We start from the raw sequence: 13,962 nt of genomic DNA on the forward strand, positions 1-13,962 counted from the left end.
CTTATTTTATTATATATAGTTACTTGCTTTAATACTAATATATGCAAAAGCTTTTCTTGTATGACCATTATCACCTTCTATTCTTTTACATTTTACAGAAATATTGATTTCTTCGTTTTGAATATATCAAAAATCGCTTCCTTTAGAAATCAATATCGATTTGATTATCTATAGCTATTAATAGATAGATTTATAATACAATACTTACTCTCTTGAAATTAGTCGCGGTGAGTATGATCTGATTTAGTTAGTATATAAAAGATGGAAATTTAGAAAACGCTTGTCGAAGACTAAAGTATCAATAATAGCAAAGTATCTTTAAATAATTCATTTAAAGTAAGTCAAGCCATCATTAAATACATCGTGAGACCCCATAGACATGTATCTAATAATATAAACTTGTCAGCTGGCAGTTTCTGCAATCTGAAGTTCAGTAACTCACCATCAAGTCGCTCAAAAGGATCAGTCTTCATGATGGCTTCGTAGAGCCGCAAACATAGTATATTCATTCGTTTTATCATAACCGGGTTGTACAATTGTGGACAAATCTGCTAGCGAAGCTCCATCATTTCCAATCTCAGTAAAGCTGCCTGTTTAGCTCACAAGATCAGAACTATGCGACCAGATATTGATCATGTTAATGTATGTACGAAACACAACTTGTGATATTACCATCGACCTCTCTGATGTAAACGAAGCATCGCGTCTATAATTATCCTTTAAACCACCATCTAGGTTTTAGCTTATGCCCTACATTGTAATGATCGCTCATTTAACCTGATTTTATTTGACTCGAACCTCGTCATGTGACAGTGCACGCCAAAGCTCGCCATTAGCGATCAATGGCGATCAATACAACTATGTCATGTGGTGCACTTGCAGATCTGGGTCCCAGGTCACCGTCAAGGGAAAAAGCGACTCCTTCTCCATCCTTATTCCTACGAATCGGAAATGGAAAGAAAGAATACCGAACGTTCGACAATTTTGCCGCCAAAACTTCCCCAATATATTCTTTGGTTTTTCGAACTGTCTCTTGAAGACCGTCCAGCAATCCCTCCTCTTCAGGATCAACCTGCACTTCTGTTCGAATACCACCCGGAGTCTTGTCATAGTATTCCATTGAAAGAGGCTGGCATTTCTGTCACATAATAAATCTACGAAGCCATCGATTTGTATCGTTCTCATGTGGCAAGTGCAATCCGATTTTCTTGTACCATTAGAGACTGTTTTTACTGTTTTCCTTGAACTAGCAATACAATATAGTATTTGTTGTTTTATTCCATGACTTTGCGTTGCCTATTTGTGTAACAAAATCCCTACTCCACTCTCTCTACCTGCCAAAAACCCTACAAATCTCTCCATTTGAGTTTCATCCTCCCTTTCGTCATTAAGAGGTGCGAGTACGAGAATGGAGTTAGCTTGGTGTTCCTTTGATTTTGGGGTACTTGACTAGTAATTGACGGATAACGTGGTATTTTGTATTGTGTATTTTGATGGAAGGGGAGAACAGAAATGGGAATAGAATAGTAATATTAATGTGTATAAATTTATTTGAATAATATCATTTATTCTTGAATAAAAGCTGTACTATCTCCTGATGACTTTATTGATTCCCAGTGATTCAAGCGCCGCAATCAGGTGATAAAGTCATATCATGTCCTAAGAAATCTTGTAATATAAATTGCTACCTTCTCATCTACGTCTTTCTCATGGATGTATTTTAAAGTACAAACTACAACTAATCACTTCCAACACAACCCAATTGAAGCCAAGAAAGGCCGAAAATTCACCCAAAACTCTAACGTATCTCGTTCAAGTACCCGCTACTCTCCCTTGTTTATAGGAGGATTAGAATACTTCAAAATCCTTTCGGCTTCAGTCTCCAATACTTGAATATTGAAGATTGGCCTTGCTAATACTCCAGCACGGATGCTGTTTCATGTTTCATCTTCCAATCCTCATCAATACCAATGCCTTCACTTCAGAGAAAACTCTCACTATATATCGAAATTTTTGAGTCGAGGGTCTATCAAATCTCAAGACGATGACATCCAAGGGAAAACTACCGAGGCTTGCTTAGAACATCGCAATGCATCTGCTGTTTACTAAACAGTTGCAAATTGTTCTCCGACACATTACTTGTACTTAGCAAGTCAGTGATATGATTTGAGGCATCAACAACTTTAATACTACTGGCATTATTTTGACGCTTATTACTTAATATACTTTCCAACAATCGTCTCTTCATCTATATACATCTTATCCGGCCAAGTAGCCTAACTTTTTACCTCTACAGATGGCTTATAAGTAATTTGGTCCAAGAAATTTATTACCACAGCTGTTCGCGCAAAGTGGAAATGCGAAACCATTGAAACCTCCCCTCTAACTACAGATTTTCAAGCAGTAACCATCATCTACCGCCACTACGTCTGCACTCCAAAAACGCTAGGTAATAGAGTGGAGTGTACACGAAATGTAATTTTAAATTATAAAGTGCTATAAATAAGAGAAAGTACTGAGCCAAGAATGGCGAGATAGTAGGATAAAGTAGTATAAATCTATCTGACCAAAATGCGGGGATATGAGATGTGATTGTTGTTATGAATAAGAAATAGTAATGCCTAGTATCATATTCAGATTATCTAGTTGTCTAAACTTTTGCTTTTTGTCTTCAAGATCACTTTAAACCCATCATGAGAGTGAAGAAAATATTGCAGGGAGTCAAAGTAATAACTGAGCACTCGAAAAGAGTGTGATGCGGCTCCCAAATTATTAGGTACGAAAGTTCAAAACACAAATAATGCGAACTTTCTACCTGTAACAGCTGCCTCGCAGCATTGAAACATTGAATACTGCTTAAGTCGTGGCAAGGTAAAAGTAGTAAATTACAATAGATGCTAGTGCAAAGAGGAACTGGGAAGACCTTGAAGCAGTTCATCTTCGTATTCCCAAACTAATCATATAGGGCGCTCTCTGTCTCTCGCCAACTCGCCTTATTTCTCTTCATTGAGCTTGTTGAGAGGAAGGAATAGACTAAATCATAATTTTCTAATTAAAATAGCTTCATCCAGATAAGTCACAATATCAGCACCAGAAATTTGGAAGTTATAGCTGCTAATTGACTAGAGTCGAAGATGGATAAGAGTTGTGAGACCATACTTATGATCTCATCAGGTTTGATTATTCCGTACAAGGAAATGAGAGATATGTAATGATGACATCTCATTGAGTGATTTGTTGTAAGATTACCAAGAGCATATATGTATTGTCATGTGCCGGCGGTATTGCCATTTATATTTATTCATTTACTAATGTCGCAACACGTCGATAAGATTGTCATCATATCATAATCATAAGAAAGAAAGTCTATTTATTTTGTAACTCATACTTGTGTCTGTCCCTCTATCTATCTGTTTATTCAATTTAAGTTCATCATATGGCATAGCCCATAACCCAAAACCCATAAACCAAAGCCCAAAAAAGAAATCCATTTATTCATTTATCATCATGTCCGACTTTTTTTCGCTCTCATTCCGTCACTCACTCTCGAGAGTATCGTCACCCCGCTGGCACTGTCCCTGTCACTCATATCGTCATTTTCTTGAGTATCGTAAATCTCACTCTCGATATCGCTGGCACTCTCCATCTCTTGAGACTTCGTTTCCTCTTCATCACTGTAATTGATATTGCGTCGGTGCTGTTTGGATTCACCATTGGGTTTGATTCCATCATCCTCTCCAGTCTTCTCTGCATCAGTCTTTCTCATCAAATCTCTATCCCTCTTCCACGTTCCCATTATACAATCTCCTTCCTTCTGCGTCACCTCTCTCTTCTGCGTCACCTCTCTCTTCTGTGTCATTTCTCTCTTCTTCATTTCATTCTTTTTCTTCGTTTCATTCCTTTTCTTCGTTTCATTCTTTTTCTTCGTTTCATTCCTTTTCTTCATTTCTCTTCTTTCCGGTAGCCATGCCATTACTCTCTGTATCTGGAACTTCCCTTTATCCTTCAATTCCATGATTACCCACATTCTTTTTCCCAGTACCCATGCCCCCCAAATCAATAGTCCAAGAATGACTATCCCAGGAGACATCAAAAACAACGAAGAATCCAAAGAAAACAACTCTTCTCCGAGAGTTTCCCACCGAGTATCCGATCTCCTCATCGACCATTTATCTTTTCCTTCACCGATTAATGTATCACCATCATTCTTCCCTCCCCTTACTCGAACATCAACTTCAAACATGTTACACCCCTCCCAAAATTGCCATTTCTTTTCCACCAACCCCGTCTCCACTCGTCCACCCAATCTTCTCCTCTCGGCCATCATCCAAACCCAATCACTGAATTTCTCCGGAAAAAGATTATCCACTACAAAATGTATAGCATTAACCCATCCCATCGTGGACGTACTCCTTCTCATCCTCTCGTCTTCAGAGATAAGTTCGTAAGTCGAAAACCAAGGTTTGCGCTGCTCTTCCAATTCTTGATACGAATATGCCATCAAATCCCGAGGACTAAGGTTCCCAATTCCTTCCTCTCGTAATGGGTAAGGTAATGGCGATCCATCATCTTCCCATGCAATCCGTCTTCGATTCAATTCATCCCTCAGTATCGTAGTCCACATCCTCCTCGACATCAACTCCCAACATTTCCAATCACCGAGCTTTTTGGCTCCAATGGTCCAGTTTCGACATGCTATATCGATAGGCGAATTGCCGTACGTTTCTAACCAGGGTCCTGTGGTGATTTCCTCATGCTCCTCCTCCTCCTCCTCTATTCCTCCACCTCTCCCATGTTGTCTCTTTTTGTCCTTATCCCTGCCGTCGCTATTCTCGTCATGTAAGTAATAATTGAAAGACGTATAATGCTTTCTCCGATCTGATGATCCCAACACTTTCCATGCCAATCGCACAAGTTCGTATGCACGTCTCGCAGCCGCAAGTCGTGTTTCCATATCCCGATCATCAATATCCCGACCGCCATTTTCGGGCTTCCGATTTGTCAATTTTCGGTAGTAGGCTGAGAGTTTATCGGGATGTAAGGCTAAGACATGCATTCGGTACGCATGTACGATTTGGGCATGGCTGGCTGTTGGCGCAATGTGTAGGTTTAGATAGTGGGGTGCGTTGCGGGCGGTGGTGGCAAGATTATTGGTGCATGGGATGGAGGTGTTGATTGGGTGTTCGGTGGTGAGGCGAAAATCGGTGGGTGATGAATAATGAAAGGAGGTGGATATTCGAGGAATATTAGCTATGATAAGGATGAGGTTGAGGATGCTGATGAGGATAAAAATGAGAATAAACTTTGAATTCATTATAGAGTGAAGTGATAAAAATGCTGGATTGAATGACGCTTCGTTGGTTCTCTGAAGACTACTATTGTGATGACAGACTAGTTGATGGCTCGATGTGGTGCAAGCAGCGGAATTGATATGATGAACGGTCGGCTTGATGAACCTATGAAGCGATAGATTGATCTAACGACGCTACGCTGGCTCTATGAGGGCCACTGTCGTGAAGTATTTCTCGCTCCACTCTGGGGAACGAAGGCGTTGAGAAAGTGGTGAGAAGTCGATGATAGTATTTTGGTGCTTCCTGGGAACCACTGTCGTGATGGCAGATTAGATGAATGGTTTTAAGTATTTCATTGATTCGATATGGTATCGTTGCAAAGTTCATTCATTCGTTTGATCTGTCTTTAAAGGATAAGGAATCAGGAAAAGACAATTTCTCTCATTTGTTCTAGAAGAATTTATATGGATATAGAACAAAGAAAACACGAAACAATTGTTTCACATTGTCTTTCATCTTCATTTTTTTATCTTTTCATTCATCCGTTCATTCATCATCTCTAGTTCTATTAATACATCACCGTCAATTCATATCAACAACGACAATCACGGCGCGAAAGTGAAAACGAAAACGACAACGATAATGACAACAACAACGACAACAACAACAACAACAACGACAACGACAACGATAACGACAAAGACAACGACAACAACAACGACATGCCTCGCCGACCTCATCGCCATCCTCAGAAACATTCTCTATTCATCAGATGGTTCATCAAACTCCTGAGACTCTTAGATTCAAATTTTCATATTTTGATTGCTATTCTTGCAAGCGTTCTTCTCTACTTCATCCTGTCAAAATTACATACAATCTTTGATCATGCCCTTTACTATTACCATCATCCAGTTTCCTGTACTTGGGCTCTATTTGAGAGTGCAATCTTTCATCTTGGTCATCCATTGAAATTCCTCTCTTTGGTTTGGTTATTTATTTTCTCCTCCTCTAATGCTTTTTCTTCCCCTCCTTTGACGGTTACAATGAACATGACGAATACAATGAATTATACTCTGCAACACCATACTCTAGAGTTTCCATATTCATATGATGGAAATCGAAAAAGTTGTCATTCTGATTCTCTTTTTAATTCCAATTCCAATTCCAATTCCGTTTTTGGTTCGGGTCTAGATCTTCCGGAGCTTTTGGGTGAGATCTTCACCAATTCTCTGGTTCCTACGACTTCAAGCTCGATCAAAACTCCAGGAGATCTCAAGAATGCAATCATAGAACTCAGAAAATTATCTATCAATCAGACAACAACCCTTCCTCTTACAACAAGTCTTACCCCATTCATCGATTCCGTCATCGTCTTCGAAAAGTCTCTTTCCGCCCTTCAAGCTAGTGAATTGGCTTATCGTGAACTTTGGCTCCATACCATCTCGACTCTTTCAAATTCTTGGTCTGCTACTCTATCTAAAATCACCACTTCAATCATTACTTTCGAAAATTCACTTAAATCTTATCAATCGATTCATTTTAAATTCCCTTACATCGATCCAATTACCGCATATCATCACAGCGCCACCGCAAGAGATATGCTGGGCGAAATCCAATTGGCGCATTGTGAGCAGATTGTTCGGACGAAAGATACGGTTATGGTATTTCGTAAATCAGGGTTTCGAGTGAAGAGAAACTTGTATCGGTTGAGATCATCCATGGTGAGAATGAAGAAGTGGATTGAGATTCTCCAGGAAGATATGGACAAATTAAAGGTTGATAAAGAGAGATCGGAAAAGGAACAACTTCTAAAACAGCAGACTGTCATTCACAGCATATTCAGTTATTTCAGAGGGCGAAATTATACGGGTATAATTAATGAAAAAAACCGTGAAGATGGAATATCACCTTTGGAAACGATCAAGAAAGAATTGAAGACTTTGGAAGGCCAAATGGAGGAGGAATTATTGCGAATGGACAAGCTTATGAAAGCTTGGGAGGCATTAAAAGGGAGAGAGAAAATGAGTTGTTGGTTTCCTGGCATTTTGACGGGGTGGGGGGAACGTGATGGTGGTGAAAGTCAAGGGATGTTGGGTGGACGAATTGGGGAGTTCAATCTTGGTTGGCCAATTGAATATGATGAGTGGAGTCGAGATTGGATCTTACAGGTTTGGAGGTGGTGTAATGAGAGAGGGAGATTTGTTAAGGGGGTTGAGGAGAGGAGGGACATTTACTTGGAGGGGATTCAGGGAAGGGAGTAAATGGGAGACAAAGGACGGGGGGCGGATGACGCGCAGTGCTGGCAATGACTGGGGTGGGGATTACAAAACAGCCTTTCGTGATTGAACAGTTTGGGTTAGTAATTGGTTAGAAACTCTTATGGGGATATGGATGGAAGATCGTTAGACAGGTATTTTGGCCAATATGGTTGAGACTTCGCTTTCAAAACCCTAAATTAAGTATCAAGTTCCCGAAATGAAGACTCAACTTGACACAATACCTTTAAGAATTCTTCGCAAGGCCTCGTGATGATGTTATGAGTCTGTGATACTATTATATTCTCAGCGGATAGCTATTGGTGAAGATCTTTGTCGCCCCCGTATTAGACGGTCTGAGGCAGTGAGTTTAAGAAGACTTGCAGCTCCCCAGCCATTGCGAAAGCTGGGAACGAGACACGAGAGATAAGATATGAATGAAAAAGAGTAAGTGATGAGAGGTGAGTGGGTGCAAGAGATGAATAGAAGAGAAAAGCAAAAAAAAGAAAGAGAATTAGAAATATTTGTGTGGAATATTTAGAAGAGATAGCCAAAGATAATAGGTGTAGAGAATGAACAGTAACGGATAAGAAATAGGGATGGGGATGAGTGACTAGGAACGAGAGAATTAGCTTTACAAGAAATCATAAAGGGATATACTTGACTTGTAGTAAAGACACAATTTCTGTTTTCGCTCACTCAACGTCAATTGACTAATTTTCGGCTAATTGACCTTACAGTCAACCACTCCAAGTGGTTCGTAGTATCAACTTCAATATACAGCAACTTCAATACAATCGATTTTTTCAATAATCAATATTAATTTAGTTATGTAATTAGTTTCGTATTTGAATATGTCATAATTACCTCGACATAAATATTAATTTCTTTAAATTACATTATTTAAAGTTTTTAATAATTGAATATTAAAGTCATATTATTAATCTTAAAATCAAAGTTTATACAACATTAGAATTGTTATATAATAATTGTATAAACATCTACTTTTCTTAATTCAAAAACGCAATTCAATTATTCAAAATATCAATTTTATAATAATTATGAATGGAGGATATCTAAATAATAAATTTTGATATAAATCAAAAAGATAATTAAAGATTAGAATTCAATGTAAGATTTATTATTGAGAAAATCGATCATATCAAAATTAATACTATTAAGGGCTCGTTCAGATCGTTTTTTTAATTTGTTAATTAATAATTTAGCTTAAATTTTATAAATCTATAAAATATAAAATAATAAACATTAACAAATGTTATTAAATAATAATAAAAATTATACTACAGAATTAACAAGGCTTAGTAAGATTGTTATACAAATTCTAAAATTTATAGATTTACATTTGATAGTTTTTTATAGTTTAATATAAGTATTCAGTAAATCACTTTTTTTTTTAATTTTATTATTAATATAAATTGTTGAGTAATATTTGTATTTAGTAAATGTTCATTTAGATTTATATTGTTAATAAATATAGCTTTATATTATCTAAAAAATGGATCCGAGCCGGCCCTAACTATCTTAAGGTGATTGTTAGAATTTTTTTAATAGCTCATAAGTAGATAGTATAGGAATATAGTATAATTTATTAAGAAGAGCTTATCTGTGAGGCCTAATGCCTAATATCGTTTGAATGTTTTTGAATGAGATCCTATTAGGGTTGAGATTCATTTTTGATAGTAATATCCAGCTACTCTAATAAAACCGCTATATATACTCCCTAAGAAGATACTATCCACAAACCTATTGAAAGGGGTGATAAGTAGTAAATCAAAAGCCAGTCTGACCAATGAGCGATCTTGAAGGAAGTTAACGCACTGACCTTCAACCGATGAATGATCTTACTAGGAAGTAGGATTAGAACGAGGAAAATTAAATAGTTCTGATCCTTCTCTTATATACAGTAAACCTATAAAGATTAATACTCAATAAAGAGAGCTAGTCCTCAAGGGAATAGGAGTGCTGTGAGTCGTAGTATTATTTCTATTTAAAAACATCTTTATATATAGTACTAATTTATACATTTATTCTACTTCTTTTAATTTAATTATTATATTAAATCTAGAGCTCTACATATAGAGAGATTCTTATTGAATGAGTTTTATTATAAATTCAAATAATAATAAGATACGTTTAAACAAGTAATGAGAATATATAACGATTAAATATTAGATTCCTCCCTGCGGTGATAGAATCAGTAGTTAGCGAAGCGGCCGCTTCGTTAGTACAAGAAAATATTCAATAATTTTATAATATATTGAAAATAGTGTTTTCCAAATACTGATTAAATTAATTTTATTTTTATATATAATAAGAGAATTTTATTTTTAAGGGGTTTAACTAGCCGTCGGGGAAAAAGAATTTTTCAGTCTGTGGATTCATAGTAGCTTTTTTTTTCCTTCTTATTTTTAATATATAAAATTTTAATTTTAATACTTTGATCTTTATAAAGGCCAGCCCCCAAACCATCAATTATCATTACACTTAAGATTTAATTACAAATAATAAAAATCTGTTTACATAAGAAATTTTAATTTTTGTTTCAAATATAATTCTTTATAAAATATAATAAAAGATATAAAATAGAATATAAAAGCATTTGTAAATCAATTATATTAAATATAATAAAACTAATTATAAGAAGAAGCTTTAATATAAATTAAAGCTTTTATTAATATTATAATATCAATTATATATTCTATGATTGTCTTTATATTTTAAATACAAATTATTAATGTACCTTATTTCCTATAAATAACACTTCACTTTCTTATAACTCTTATATCGTTATAATATAATATAAGTCTTTATCTATATCATAATAACTAATATTAATTGAAATCAATTCCCTCTATTTTAATACTTATATAAATCATACTTTTAATAGTTTTCTTTTAATAATATAAATAATAATCTACTTAAATAACCTAACAATTTATTAATCAAAAATATTAAGATTTTAATCTAATAACTTATTAATTAGATTTGTAATAAGATATTTATATTAATATATAAATTTATAATTAGAATTCAAAAAATAATATAAATAATATATTTGAAAAATATATAATAAATTTTAATAAAACAAGTCTTTAGCAATTAATTTATATATTTTTAAAAAGTTGTATATTGAATTGAAATTCTATAATTATTTAGCTTTTTTATCAATCGAAACAATCTTACCCTAGTATTAATATATCACTTATAATCAATTAGAAGGGGTTTTAGAAATCTACAAATATAAAAATAACATACTAGCCATCGGGGAAAAAGAATTTTTCAGATTGCGGATTCATAATAGCTTTTTTTCTTCTTTTCTTGTTTTTGAGATATATAAAATTTTAATTTTAATTCTTTAATCTTTATGAGGGCTAGTCCTCAACCCTTCGATTCTTATTATACTCGAGATCTAATTAATTAATTACTAATATTATTATTATTATTATTAACTTCGATAACCTCTCTCCTCTAGCTTGTATAAAGGCGCCGGAGACGCAATTAAGCTTTAAAACCTCAAACCCTCAAAACCTTATAAATCTTATGATTTTCTTCTCTTATTCTCTTCCTAATTTCTCTTCTTATTCTCTTTTCTTATTCTCTTTCTAATTCTCTTTCTAGTTCTCGCTTATATAACCTAGCAGCTTATTAATCAAGAATACTGAGATCTTAGTTTGATAGTTTCATCGGTTGGAACAATCATACCCTAGTATTGATACATTACTTATAATCAATTAAAAGGGGTTTTATAAATCTGCAAATATGAAAATGACTTACTATAGAGATATATGATTATATAATATATATATGGAGTATATTTCTACTTCGTTTGCTTCTACGAATCCACTATAGAGATATATGATTATATAATATATGAAGTAGATTTCTACTTGGTTTGCTTTTACGAATTCATTATATTATAAAATTACAAGTATCATATAGTTTTAATTTTTATATTCATATTAAATTCAATTATTAATTGAATTCAATGAAAATAAACTATTGATTATTTTAAACTAAAATTTAAGAATTTCATTAAATCCTTTTGGAATAAAATTTTCTAATAATTTATAAAGAAATTATACATCTAATTAATACTTTAAAAAAGCTTTTTTCAATGCATTATAAAATTATTGAATATTTTCTTGTATTGACGAAGCGGTCATTTCGTCAACCACAGATTCTACCACCACAAAGTATTGGGGTACGACTAACCCGCAAACCAAGTATACCTTTCACTCCTTTCCTACACTAAAAGGTTACCTTTTGGCCGCTGATACATATGCCTTCTATATGACTTAGTACCAACTTCAATACTGTCATTTGAACGAAACAACTCCTAATCCTTGCTACCAATCGCCTATAAAATAATGGCCTTTAAGTAATCTTGAAATTTTGCATCTATAGCCGATGTGGCATAAGTAACGTTTATAAAACATCCAATGTATTAATTCCTCTAGTATATCTATACCAACAGAACTGCAATGCAGAAGGCGTTTCTCCGCGCCTCTTATAACAGCCATGAGATTCCTAGAGTGGCATCAACTCCGATCTTCTCAAATCAATAGTCTTAGAACTTGCCACTAGAAGCATCTCTGTCAAGCAAGAAAAGAAAAAGGGGTTTTGGGAGTCCATTGACATCGTCATATCTTCAGAGAACCCATAACATGTCCCAGGATTAAGAAGTCTTGAAATCACATAATTGCAGATTCGAAGCTGTGAATAGAAAAACGAGAGGGGAGAGGTTTTCAAAGAGTTTTATTTTATTAATCAAAATCATCATCTTTGTGTAATCAATAATCCTTTTTTATGTAGTATACAGTCTCCTGTGCACATTATGCTAGATATTAATAGCTTCTCTGCAATCTAAAGGCATGGTTTCACAGCTGACACCAATACGGGAATCAGTGTACCAATTTGGATCGCCCTTTGTATTAATTAATCAAAAAAGCATGAACACCAACTTGATCTTTTGTAAGTTATTGGAAATATTTAAAGGCGGGACAGTACTTACTCCCTGTAGTGGCAGAATCCGCGATTGACGAAGTGGCCGCTTTGTTAGTCCTAGAAAATATTCAATATTTTTATAATACATTGAAAAAAGTGTTTTTAAAGTATTGATTAGGGGACTTTTTCTTTTGTAAATGATTAAAAATTTTTATTCCAAAGGTATTTAATGAAATTCTTGAATTCTAGCTTGAATTCTAATTTAAAATAATCAATACTTTATTTATATTGAATTCGATTAATAGTTGAAATAAATATAAGTATATAGATTAAAGCTAAGTAGATAATATATATAAACAATATATTCTATATAGTATGATATAATGATAAAGCTTTTGATTGAAGAATAAATTGAAAGTGAAATGAGTGATTATCCCCTTTAAGCTTTTAGCTAATACCTCTCCCTTTCCTCCTAACTCTTATACTCAATTCTTCCCTTTTTTTAGCTCTTATATTCGTTCCCCTCTTTTCATTTAACTCTTATACTCGCTTCCCTTTTATTTACCTTTCCAATATTTATCGAATTCTGAAATCTCTAAAGCCTTTTAGGGCTTTTATTTTCTTTTTTTCTATTAAAAGTCAATACTAAACGAATCTCATTCTGTATTGATTCTATTTGTTATTAATGAATAGGCTATGTCGTTATTAATGAATTGAATATATTATAAATGTAATGTATGAATGAAAAATTTGTATGGGGATTTATATTGAATTTCTTTTCGTTGAAAATATTAACTTTGCCACTACAGGGACTATCTCGAAACCTGCATAACTCCTGAAATACGATCGGCAACTGTGTGAACGAAGTGAATGACTTTAATTCAATTACCACTGTAATACAGCTATTGTAATAAAGCCCTAAGCGAATGCAAAAGAGACTAGCTCTTTCAATAAGTCTATATAAGACTTACTACTTTCAACACGTAGCTAGCTCTTTAGATAGAATACTATTAGACATTTAGTACCTACGCAATTCGTGGGTGCTAAGTCTTCCGTATCCTTCTCATACCAACAGTAACATTCAAATCCAACCTCTTTGTAGAAGCCTTGCACTTAATCCTCCAGAATGGCGCAGAATAGGAAAGCATGAACTAGTATCTGAGCGACATTATCCTAGTTGTATCCACAAATGGAATCGCACAGATCCTCAATTCTCGAGTGAGTATACGTCACTCATTTCCATTTTAGACGTACCAAAAACAAATCGAAGATATACAAAATTCAATACCACTAGTCTTCGGGATTGCAATCGATACAACTACCCGAGAAGCTCGGATCCCAAGAAATAAACTCGGTCGAGCCAGAAATTTTACAGGAGAAGCGTTAGTTTCCAAAACGATTATTTGAGTCGACATCCAGAGCCGTACAGACCTCTTCATCTTCTCTCTCAG

The 13,962-nt window shown here is 34.5% G+C and overlaps 2 protein-coding genes across 2 annotated transcripts; one reads left to right on the top strand and one right to left on the bottom strand.

Moving 5' to 3' along the window:
- Positions 1–3,389: 3,389 nt before the first annotated feature.
- BCIN_17g00110 (hypothetical protein) lies at positions 3,390–5,645 on the bottom strand. The gene has a single exon (XM_024698260.1). It carries the CDS (start codon positions 5,312–5,314, stop codon positions 3,506–3,508), a length of 1,809 nt encoding a protein of 602 aa, XP_024554077.1. The 5' UTR covers positions 5,315–5,645; the 3' UTR covers positions 3,390–3,505.
- Positions 5,646–5,744: 99 nt separating this feature from the next.
- BCIN_17g00120 (hypothetical protein) lies at positions 5,745–7,785 on the top strand. The gene has a single exon (XM_001546042.2). The coding sequence runs from the start codon at positions 6,014–6,016 to the stop codon at positions 7,550–7,552; it is 1,539 nt and encodes a 512-aa protein (XP_001546092.2). The 5' UTR covers positions 5,745–6,013; the 3' UTR covers positions 7,553–7,785.
- The last annotated feature ends 6,177 nt before the right edge of the window (positions 7,786–13,962 follow it).

Source organism: Botrytis cinerea, chromosome 17, assembly GCF_000143535.2.
Source record: "Botrytis cinerea B05.10 chromosome 17, complete sequence".
Taxonomy (NCBI): Eukaryota; Fungi; Ascomycota; class Leotiomycetes; order Helotiales; family Sclerotiniaceae; genus Botrytis; species Botrytis cinerea.

What these genes read in the sequence shown, in the direction of transcription:
- BCIN_17g00120 (XM_001546042.2), top strand. Translation starts at nt 6,014, where the DNA reads ATGCCTCGCCGACCTCATCGCCATCCTCAGAAACATTCTCTATTCATC.
- BCIN_17g00110 (XM_024698260.1), bottom strand. Translation starts at nt 5,314, where the DNA reads ATGAATTCAAAGTTTATTCTCATTTTTATCCTCATCAGCATCCTCAAC.